Genomic DNA, 12,454 nt, shown 5'->3' on the forward strand with positions numbered 1-12,454 from the left:
TTCAGACCATACGTAATTAAATGCACTTCCAGTGTTGTTAATGTTTATGATTGTCAGTGAACTTTATATTTTCTTCCACATGACTAGCTACAGTACCTGATGTTATGCATATTGTATATGACTTGGAAAACGTGTTAAATAACCTCCCTCCACCACACACACACACACACACACACACACACACACACACACACACACACAGGTCCACTACCTCTGAAGGAGTACGTTGATAAAAAAAGCAGAAACAACATACATGCATCAATTGCATAATTATTCCAAAATACAATCAACATACAACCTACAAAAGTCTTTGGAACAATTATCCATTTGTAATTATATACAATCATTATGGTAACAACACATTTAGGAAAATAATTTTGAAAGTCTGCACAGACATTATTTTGCGCATTTAGGGTATTTCAAACTTTCCCTCGAACTTAAACTAGGCACATTGCATGATGGTGAAAAGGGCATTTTGTCCATTGTCTCAATTGCTTCACACATTTCTGTGTACATTGCTACCAAACCTTGGAACAGTTGGGACAACAAAACAACCTGATATATCTTTCAAAGATTATATCAGCTGCATATTTTGTGGTATCAATGTAATAAATTCCATTCCACATTTTAAAATACCTGTCCCTGTCTATCAGGAATACATATAAAAACAAACTCAAAATTTACTGAAAAACATGTCAGAGTGACATGTAAAATTCCAAAGCAGTCTTACATATCATGTACAAAGGTTTTTTCTTACACATTGTCCTCTCTTGACAAAACTACATTTTATTTTAGAATCTAGTTTAAAATACCATATCACAGCTAGTTTCACATTTTATAGAACATTTCAAAATATATCTTTTACATTGCAGAAAAAAAGATCACTGATAAAACATTTTTTTATCACAATTCGAAGATAAGTTTACAGTAATATTTGATAGTTACAATATGCAGCAGTCATATCTAACAACTAAATTAATTTGAAAACACTTAAATGATAAGACTGATCGTTACAAAATGCCTGTCTTATAAAATATGCTAAAAATGTGTGTTTTGAAAATATTGATTTGTAAGCGATAAAATTTATTTTTCCTCTGAATTGATAACAGTTCACAGCAAAGTAAATTATTTTGAAGATTTCATGTTTATATTTCCTAAAATTGATGTCTACACACAAGGTCCTCTGTGGCTTCTGCAAGCTTAAGAACTGCTCATTTACAAAATTCTTCCATGTATAGTTTCAGGACTTCATTGCAAAACAACACAACAAGTAAAATGAATTACACACTAGAGAAACAATGTTTTGGTCCTCAAATATTTCATGTCAAATACCTTTTAAAATCTAAAAATACGAGTAAAAAACCAAAGATAAAAATTCAAGCAACTTTTAATGTGGTTATTTGTTAAATGATTAACTTATGTTATGCAAATACTGATACAAATTATCAGTCATATAGCTGTGGATGTGACTAACTGCTTCAGGTAGGAAACAGTGAGACCTCTCAAAACTACAAAATATGCTTATGTGACTAAAACTTTTAACCTGCAGTGCCTCATTCCATCATCTTTCAAATCGTATTCTGCACTACATAATAGACTTAAGCAATGGAAAATCCAAGAAGGAATGTAACAGTATAATGAAAAGGACAGTTGCTACTCACCATAAAGCAGGGATGCTGAGTCACAGAAAGGCACAACAAAAAGACTGTCGGAAAGTTAGCTTTTGGCTACGAGGCCTTTGTCAAAAATAGACAGCTGGAGCCAGATACCAGAGACTGTGGTCACATGTGTGAGAGTTGCATTTGCACAAGTGTGTGTGTGTGTGTGTGTGTGTGTGTGTGTGTGTGTGTGTGTGTGTGTTGTCTATTTCTGACAAAGGCCTCGTTGGCCGAATGTTAACATTCCAACAGTCTTTTTGTTGTGCCTTTCTGCAATTTGGCATTTCCACTTTATGGAGAATAGCAACTACCCTTTCCATTATATTATTATATAATAGACTTACGATTTTGTAATTACTCTTCATGACTTGGAGAATAGAAGATTTTTTCCCCTGTAGAGAAAGAATAGTGTAAACAGAAAGTACAACTAGTAAGGGTAAAGACTTCTCTGGATTTTCACCCTGTTTCAAATAAGTTCACAACACAAAACAATTCTGCAGCTATTCATAAACACTGTGCATCACAATAAATGAGTAATAGACCTGTTGAAAATGATCTTGTGAGAAAGGTACAGGGGAGAAAAACTCCAAGAGAAATTCTTAACAGACAAGGCTGCCAAATGCATCCAAGATCTATGAATTTCAGACCAAGAATCTAACTAGAAGAAAGTGCATATATTTTCTGGAGTTCTGAATGAATATCATCAAGAAACAAAGGTCCAACCTTTAGTTATATATCAGAGGTACAATTGTGTGAGTCAAGCTAGTGGCCAGTAGTTCCAGCAGTTGAGAACAGAACGGCTGGGTAAGTTATATACTGAATGACATGACTACTCTTAAGCCTGTAGTGAACATCTGAACAGACTGTCTTCACAATCACCATCAATAAAAATTTCTGCACAAAAAGCAGTCAAGCTGCACAAAACAATACATATTACCGGGTATTCTCCATTTCATCCCATTCTGCCACACTATAGGTCACCAGAAGATACTTCAGCAGTCGCTGCATACTCCGAAGATACAAATGGAAAAAAAAAGAGGTTTTAGTTTTGTCGTTAAGAGCTGTTAATAAAAAAAATTCTGTATTATGACTGGTTTCAACCCTCAGTTCATCATCAGGTATCACAAAGGGATTTACAACAGCTTACAAGGGAATATTAAGCCTACAATATCAAACAGCATAAAGTGCATTGTAAGTCATAGCTGTCAAGTAGTAAAATACATTTTGTTGTCAATAATAAAGTTTTTTTCAGGAAAAAATATGTCATATAGCAAACAAATCCAGAATCTAAAAATTATTCTGCAAATGAGATGAGAAACAAAGATACAACAGTTACATTTGATAGGTTTTAAGAAAGCATATAGTTTCATTGACAGAAAATCACTCGTCAATATTATGAAAGAGTTTGGTTTAGATCTAAGAACAACAAAAATTATCTGAGGCATATTAACAAATACTTCATTGTAAGTGAGGTTCTGTGGAGAATTCTCCAAAAACTTTGTGATAAAAACAGTCAGGCAGGGTAATGGACTGTCATTTTTGCTTTTCAACTGCACCCCCGAGAAGATATTTGGAGTGTGGAGAAAATCCAAATTGGGAAACTAAAGTCTTTTTACACTGCCTGGCATTCACAGATGATATTGCCTTGATAACAGACAGACCAAAAAATGCCAAAATCCAGGCAGAAAATCTAATTATGCAAGTAGAAAATTACAAATTCTCTTCCAAAGACAGAAAGGCAACACAAACACAAACGTTAAAAATTTTCCACAGAAATTACTCATAAATCAAAACAAAACCAGCTCATACAAATGTTTAGTTGAGTAGCTACGCATAAACAATGATTAGGACAATCTAGAGATAAGAGCAAATACGACGAACATTAAATTTAAGAACACAAGAAACATATAAAAGAAGAAAGCTTCATTATGAGACTCCAAAATAACACAGTACATTACAGTAGTGAGACTTAATGCTCCATATTGTGGTAAAACACTAAAACTAGGGTGGGAAGGTGGCATAAACAAAATTACGAAGATAGAAAGAAGACTGGTCAGAAGCATACTTGGCCCAAGGACAACAAAAATAGACTACAAAAGGTCACAACTGAACAAAAAGTATTTGAACACGTAAAGGGAATAGTACACATAATGCGCAAATCACGGATATTGTTCTTTGGACATTTGGCTAGAATGGGCAATGATGGACTGATAAAGCAAATCTTTAGGAAAATAATGAAGCTGCAAGGACAACCAGCATGGTTCACATAGTCACTAAATGACCTCAAATGAGCAATCATCAACATACTGGACATATGTAATTTATTTAGGAACAAAATTCGAAGAGTCGTCTTCAGGGATGAACAACAAAGAAAATGAAGACAGCCTCATAACACACAACAGCTCTATAAACAGGGATAAGAACATATGAAACAAATTTGGGCAATGAGGTAGAAGAATGAATACAGCAAAAACTGAAATATTGATTAAAAGATCTGAGTAAAAAATAATAGTGTTATTTACTAGTTGACAGTAGTAACTTATGAAGGATTTTATGTTTGTAGATAATAATTATCAAACTTAATAAGTCAACAGCGATCTCCTCTGAAAAAGTAATGCTTTCCAGCATCAAATCTGTGACAACTCAATGTGCCCAAGGGGTCTACAGAAAGAATACAGTTTGATCTGTGATGAAGCTAGTGAAAGACACTTATGAAATTAAAAGCCTCTGCAGGAAACGAAGACTACTCAACAATGTTCATTCTATAAATTTGGACAATATGGTCAGTGATTTGGTAATACAGCTGGGTTAAAACAGCTGTCTCCATCATAATACTGCACATGACAGTGACCTAGACTGTTGTTTTAATGCAAAGTCCAGTCTGGTGAGGAAGAGTTAGGGACTAGCCAGAATACTGGAAATCAGATGAAACACGATCAGATCCAAAATGAAAAACCTACATGGATGAAAATGTGAAGAAAAGCATAGAAAAGAAAAATATATTATAATTACCACCGGGAAAAGTCATAATTTTCAACTGTGCAAGTAACCTTTAAATTATACAATCCGTTCCCACCACAAAAGATTGCAGCCATAATCAATATATTAAAGCTTGGCAAGACAGCAGCATTGGCAGCATTCATCCAGGTCAATTTGCACTGTCAGAAATCTCAATTTTCCTCTCAAAGATCTTAGAGAGAAATAATCTACAGCACCAACACTGAGGTGATAGCAGTACCTGTGCCAAACAGAGATCTTGCACACACAAGTGACACACAAAAGGACTTCCCCTGCTTTGGAAAAGCTATATTTACAACTGGAAGAAATTGCATTAGTAACTCAGATCAAAATAGCTTTGTGAAGATGGCGATGAAATTGAACTATTCTCATACCTCAGGGCTGCCAGTGACGCCATCTGCCAAGGCTCGATAATGTTAGTCGTAGTTTCCTATTTGAAATCGACCGTCTTAATTAACATATCTGGGGAACAGACTCCTCCTAGGGTTTGCACAGACACCGAGACTTGTCATCTTAAAATCACACGACCGGGGAATTCGTACATATAGATGAAATCACTCCAATTCGCTATGTCCACAGCTTCTTGGAAACTGGGGTATCAGTAACATCAGATGGGGAAAAGAAATGAATAAATATTGGACATAAAATTCATTACAACCAAATTCTTAAAGACCAATTGTATATAATAACTTGCTACACAGTGGGTGAATTCTTCATGGACAAAGCACAGTCCAAAATATCTGGAAGTAAGAATAATCTTCAAAACAACACAGCAAAAAACAAAACCTGAGACAATATACATCCAAAATTAAGAAGCAGCTTTTTAGCAGTAACGCCTAAACATTCATGCCTTATTAATGTATTGCAACACCAATAGTGACAGTGCTGAACTTCCTACCCACTCCAAACATTCTGAAACTGATTAAAATTCAATATGGCGACAGTGGATACAGCCATCACCTTCAGCATTCCAGAGGCACAGAAATGACAGTGATGAGACCAGCCTTTCATCACTCTTCACTTTAATATACTCAACTCTTTGAGATACCTGCTGGATTGGATCTGGCCAACAGGGGCGGAGGAATGTGCATTAGATTTGATTCAGTGTTGACAAAGTAGGAAAACGCTACAGGAATTAAGATGTGGGCTGCTACCTAAGAGATTTTAAAGACACATATAAGATCCTCAAGTCATGTCCAACAAAGTTGTGAACTAAATCTTAAAATTGAACATAGCATTTTAATTGACTATAACTTGGAGCAAACTGCATTTACATATCAGTTTTATTTGCAATAAAAGTTTACCCAATAGGTTCTACTTGTGTAATTCTTCCCATCCACTGCACACATTGTAACAAATAACAAGAACAAAATAGGTAACAAAATAAGCAGCAGCAGTAGAGTGAAAACTATTGATGAAGAATTAGATTCACAATCTGTTGCAGCATTCTGTAATAACTTCCCCATCATTAATCTACTGCAGCTGTCCTCTTTTTTAATGGATGGATACAAAAGAAGCACAGTGTTCCAAAAATCGCTGATTTATTAAAAGTGTGATAATTCATAATTTATGACAACACTTCCCGTGGAGAAACAGCAGTCTGCCTAAAAGTACTTTGAAAATGGAAAAAAACATTTGCGGAAGCATAGCATCTGCTTCGATCACCACTACCAACTACCATTGCAGCATGAAGGTCTGAAGATGGTCAGAGAGTGATCGAAACTGGTTACCATCAAAATAAATATTTCTGAGGTTGAGATTGTTTGTTTTCCATTTTTAAGGATTGATCACTGCAATGATGATAGTGCTATTTAATGAAATCAAGTAGTATTTTCTAAATATAGACATTTTCATTAATTAACTGTTATCTGAACAGTTTAAATTTCATGTTTACTGATACACTGAACTGAGGAATGATAAATTCAAAAGGAAAACTTAATGAAAAATACATGGAAGTGTTGAGAGGAAGTTATGACTTACTACCACAGAAAGAACTGTGTTTTCGGAATGTGCAAGCACTTAATCATTGCTGCTGCATGCATTCACTCCTAACATCTCATAATTATGTTGTTCCTCTTGAGAATCCTCTACTTAATGAAATTAAAATGTTTCCAGCAAGCAATCACAACATCCTGGGGAGCTCACAGATGAACGGATCTACCGCACAACCAAGTGAAATGTATGTGCCCTGTGAGGAATGTGATGAAATTTTGTAGTACTTAAGCCAAGTGAAATATGGAACACTCAGCATAACCTTTTACATTCTGTATTATTCTTCTTTCCAGTATTAAGTATAAGAGAATAAGGAAAAAGAGCATTTCAGCTATTCTGCCACTAAAGAGGTTACCAACTGCATCACTGTCATTTAGAGAAGCACAGTTTGCTTGATCTAATGCAGCCTCGCCTACATGTGCACACAAGCAGTGTACGTGATCTTGTTTTTTTGTGTTAGTGATTTATCCTTGAAATTCTTAAGGTAGCAGGGATAAAATACATGGAATAAAATGTTATTTACAACTTGTACACAAACCATACAGCAGTTATGAGAGTCAAGAGCCATAAAAGGGAAACAGTGACTAAGAAGGGAGTGAAACAGGTTTGTAGCCTATCCCTGACATTGAATCTGTACATTGAGCAAGGAGTAAGGGGGAAACCAAAGAAACATTCGGGGAAGGCATTAAATTTCAGGGAGAAGAAATAACAACTTTGAGGTTTGCTGTTGACATTGTAATTCTGTCAGGGAAAACAAAGGCCTAGGAAGTGCAGTTGAGTGGGATGGGCAGTGTTTTGAAAGATGATATAAGATGAACATCAACAAAAGCAAACAAAGAGTAATGGCATGCAGTCACATTAAATCAGGTGATGCTGGGGAATCAGATTAGGAAATAGGACACTAAAAGTAGTAGATGAGTTTTTCTATTTGGGGACTTAAATAACTGATGTGGTCAAAGTGTAGAGCATACAACATGTAGACTGGCAAAGTGTTTCTGAAGAAGAGAAATTTGGTAACAGTGAATATAAATTTAAGTGTTGCAAAATCTTATATGAAGGAATTTGTCCGGAGTGTAGTCTTGTGTGAAAGTCAAATGTGGATGATAAACAGCTCATACAAGAAGACAATACAAGCTTTAGAAATGGGACGCTACAGAAGAATGCTCACGATATGATCGGTAGTACATGTAAATAATAAGGAGGTACTGAACTGGGAAGAAAAGAAATTTCTGGCACAACTTAACTAAAAAAAGGGATGGCTGATAAGACAAATTCTGAGATATTGAGGGATCTTGGATTTAGGATTTGAGGGAAGTATGAGTAAGAATTTTAGAGAGAGACCAACAAATGAATACAGTGGGGTGGTTCAACAAGACATACATTGCAGTAGTTATTCAGAAAGATAAAGGCTTGCACAGGACAGAGTAGAATGGAGAGCTGCATCAAAGTAGTCTTTGGACTGAAGATCCAACAACAACAGTAACAACAATGACAACAACAACATTATTTACTTAGTTCTACCTTGCATTAGCATACTGAAACAATATGCAGTAATCCAGCAATTTACAAATGAGCAAATCTTTGGAAGAAAGAAGAGTAACAAATACAACAATAAAAATGCTGGCCACGTAACACTGACTGCAAAACTAAAATTATCTTATGGATGGTAATTCACATTTAAGCTAAATATAAACAGAATATCTACAAACATATTTACAGTGTTAAATTGCTTAAGTTTTCATCTATTTGATGTTTTCACAAATATTTACATTTTAAATTAAAATAGTAGCCTCTGGAGGAAGTCTCTGTAGTATCTCATGCCTGTAGTCTGATTCAGTCTAATTTAAGACAGTTCAAATCCTGTATTACTAGAAACTGCATATCTCAGTTTCTCTCGCAATGTACTTTTCTTCTGATAGTTTGGTAACTTCAAGAGATTGAAGCATGTAGATGAAGTCGGGAGGCGATTTTGTGGATCCTTCTTCCTTATGGTGAAAAAGCCCCGAATAACACTACCTGTAAAAACATACAAATAAATGTACATATTGTAAACAACATAGCCAATTTTGTGGATCCTTTTTCATTATGGTGTAAAAGCCCTGAATAATACTATCTGTAAAAATAAACAAAAAATGTACGTAATGCAAACAACAGAGCGAAACGTGCATGTCTGAGATGTGTCTAATAGTAACATTACAGATATGCACTGAATTTGGTTAATACATGAGACAGATGGCTCAGATGACAAAGACACATTAAAAGTATAAGGTGTCGAAAAATTAACGTTAAGTAAGAAAGTGGCACATCATCAGTGGTTTGTTACAGTGAGAGCAAAATCGTGAAGTGTCACCGATAAGCAGAAAATTTTAGTCCATTTAAATTCTAGTCTAGTTAAAATTAGCTCCTCACTATTAGACAGATGAGTTGCCAAAGCTACATGAAGGAGTTTAATCTCCCCGAGCTTGTACCAATGGAGGGATGACAAGTGTTTGCGCCAGAGTGATATATGTAGTAACGCTCATATTGTCTGTGTGCACAGAATAGCTAAAGGGCTCAGGTAGTAGGGCGGCCGTCAGCAGCCTAATTCCCACACATGCCACGATGTCCAGGAACCCGTACAAAAGACACAGAGGCACAAGCATCGCAGAGCATACGAAGATATTCCTGGAGCCGCTGTAGTGAAGGTGGTATGTGTAAATTGCACAGAGACTCCGGAGAGCACTGAGAAAATCAATGCACGATAAAGGGCAAACAGCTCTGTGACAGAAATCAAGCACTGGTCTAACAGTCGACATCTAAAAACCTTTTTGCTGACAACGAGGGTGCACCCTGCACTGTGATCATTCCTAGTGCCACTGATGTAAATGTGTTCTTCCCCTAAACTGTGTACGCAGCTCCAGAAATGTAAAGCTAGTTACTGAAACCACAACAATGTTCTTTGAAAGTAAAGTAAGTTCAAGAAGGGCACAGAACTCTGCCAGCATGGAATGCTGCACTTAATGTAGGATGAAACAATATAAAAGTGAACTCTGGAAGTGGTAACTCAGCAGTCCCACTAAAGGCTTATAACTGGGCTCGTTGGGAATGCACCAGTAGTCAAACAGAAATCAAGTGGTACATCACATTAAGGCAATGTAAGATGGACAGCTGTGCATCCATAGCCCAAATTTGATGGGACTAAGGATCGATACAAACAAACAGTGACAGTACAGCCCACATCCCCTGAGGTGTCACAAAATTCAGATAATACTCGCCCAAGTTGCTAAATATGACATTAAGCAGAACCAACATAATTTTTGATCAATTGTTCTGTAGGGATGGTAGGAGAAATTCCTCTCATTGTCAGAAACTCATGTAAATGGTTTTATCAGTGGAAAAGTGAAAGGCTTTATTTATGCTTCACAAGTAGAGATGCTTGAAATGCTGTCAGAGTTGCCGTATGAGTAAAGCGGCCTGCTGAGAGCTGCTATAGACCAATAAACTGTTGACAAAGAAAGACCACGCGAGATTCAGTGGGAGGCAGCCAATAATGGGTGCGACCACTATAGCAAATAAGGTTTTGCTCAGCACTGAATCTGGAGATATAGTCAACTGCAGTGTGATGCCTAAAAAAGCAGCTCTATCAGGAAAAAAAAAAAAAAAAAAATGATCGTTTGGCATTGTTGGCTGGGAGGTCCCATTCGGGTTCGGCCACCTTGTTGCAAGTCTTATTTCATGTGACACCACTCTGGCCGACTTGTGTGCTGAGGACAACCCAACACCCGGTCCACAGGTGGAGAAAATCTCCAACCTGGCTGGGAATTGAAACCGGGCCTGCTGCAAGGGAGACAAGCACGTTACCACTCAGCGAAGCATGTGGACACTATCAGGAATTTACATGGCTGAAGCCACCATAACCTCTGCCCATTGATCACTTGTTTCATCACTTTGCACACACTAATGGTGACTGATATGGGGTGGTAGATGGATGGAAGGTGTCTGCCTTTATAAGGCTTAGGTATAGGTATCACAGTAGCTTTACACCAGCTGTAGAAAATGTGCCATCCTTCCAGATACAATTGTACATACAGAGAAGAAAGCACTTGCTACTGGGAGTTAGCTGTTGCGACTTCCGAAGGTGAATGTCGTCAGGTCTCAGAGTGGAGGAACGTGACGATATAAGAACATGCTCTCATTCCTTTGTGGTAAAAACATTATTGTGACATTTATGATTATGAGACGTATCTGCCACTTGCTTCTGAAGTAGGAAGGGCGACAGTAGTAGGGCAGAGCTCGAGGTCTCTGCAAAATGCTGAGATGGGCTGAGGTGTGGGAGATATTGCAGCATCCACTACAGTATTGTTTGCAATGGTCAGATCGGGTAGTGGAAGAAGACCTTTTCCCCAGTATAGTGACAATGTTTATCCCAAGGAACAGTAGATGGAGTAAAATAGTCGAGAGAGCTCCATAAGTCTCTTTTGCTATCTATAACTATTCAACTACTCTTTGCACTCATCTATTTAAACTAGACACAGTTCCCCAACACGGGGTGGTGCTCGAAGACACGGACAACACATCTCGTGAACCTAACATTTCCCTGTACAACAGGGAACTGGGGTTCATTGTGGGAGAGAAGGTATTCACGGTACGGAACGATCAGCGGCAAAGAGGATGACGTACATAAGGTACTCTACCTGGTCATCACCATTGTGAAACGGTTTGTGTAAGGGCGCCAATAAGGAATTCAGCTTCCAGTGGTTTTAGATGGGTGACAAGCCATCTTAACATGGATCATACACAGTTCAGCAAGCAACTTATGCACAAGAAATGGTTGCTCGAGTGTGTGTCTGAAATGATGGGCCACTTTAGATGCTCAGTGAGCTTTGTGCTGTAGAAGGAGAGATCCAGGTGCAAAAATGAATGTGCAGAATTTGAAGGAAACACTGGTCCATCTGGGTTGAGGGAAACAATATTAAGCTGGTCCAAACTGTTTGTCAGGAATGTACCTTTTACACAGGCTCTGGGAGAGCCCAAATGGGATGGTGGCTACTGCACTCAACAAGTGGCTAGAAAGGTGCTGGGAGTTGAGGAACCAGCTGTATTATTTCTGTCACGATAAGACCGAGTGACAGAGGTATGATACAGCAAAGAGAAATCTTAATTCCAGGAAGTGTAGTACAGACAGCAACATCTTACAACAGGGTGTTCAACAGAATGATTGAGCTATGGCCACCAACTCAGATGAGTGTTATTACATCCCCGTGAGCTGCTCTTTTTGCCTCAAGAGGAAGGCTGTAATGTTCCTGGGTTTATGTGAAAGGTCTAAGTGGTCTCAAAGCTGTATTTACATTTATAACAATTATAAACTGTTCAGTAGCAGCTGCAATTCTGCCCTACATGATCTTATACCTCATACATTCTATTGAAGAAGAGCCATTTCACGATAAGAGGTCCTCAGAATGTGGTCTAGTGGTTAGCGTTTCTGGCTCTTAGATTGTGGGGCCAGGGTTCAATTTCCAGCTGTGTTGAATTTTGGCCTCTCAGGGTCTGGGTATTGTGTCATTCTCATCATCGTTTCACCACCATCAATGTGCAAGTTACCAAAGCGGTGTCAAATAAATAAAGACTTGGATCAGACAGCTGAGCTATATCAGACAGGTTCTCCCGGTCAACAATGTTATACAGTTGTTTCACTTATTTATTTCAAGGGTGAGAGATGGCAACTGGGGAGGTTTCTATTTCACTCAAGATTTATTACTGCAATGGTGGATATGGAGTACACAAAATGATTACATTTATAGATCAAT

The 12,454-nt window shown here is 37.5% G+C and overlaps 1 protein-coding gene across 1 annotated transcript in view; it reads right to left on the reverse strand.

Annotated features, from left to right (window-relative positions):
* Positions 1-250: 250 nt before the first annotated feature.
* LOC126323250 (ubiquitin-protein ligase E3B) overlaps positions 251-12,454 on the reverse strand; it is a 280,679-nt gene continuing 268,475 nt past the window's right edge. Inside the window, exon 17 of the mRNA XM_049994667.1 lies at positions 251-8,684. Coding sequence (XP_049850624.1) covers positions 8,512-8,684 — 173 coding nt within the window. The 3' untranslated portion in view covers positions 251-8,511. The remainder of the gene's footprint in view (positions 8,685-12,454) is intronic.

Source organism: Schistocerca gregaria, chromosome 1, assembly GCF_023897955.1.
Source record: "Schistocerca gregaria isolate iqSchGreg1 chromosome 1, iqSchGreg1.2, whole genome shotgun sequence".
NCBI lineage: Eukaryota > Metazoa > Arthropoda > Insecta > Orthoptera > Acrididae > Schistocerca > Schistocerca gregaria.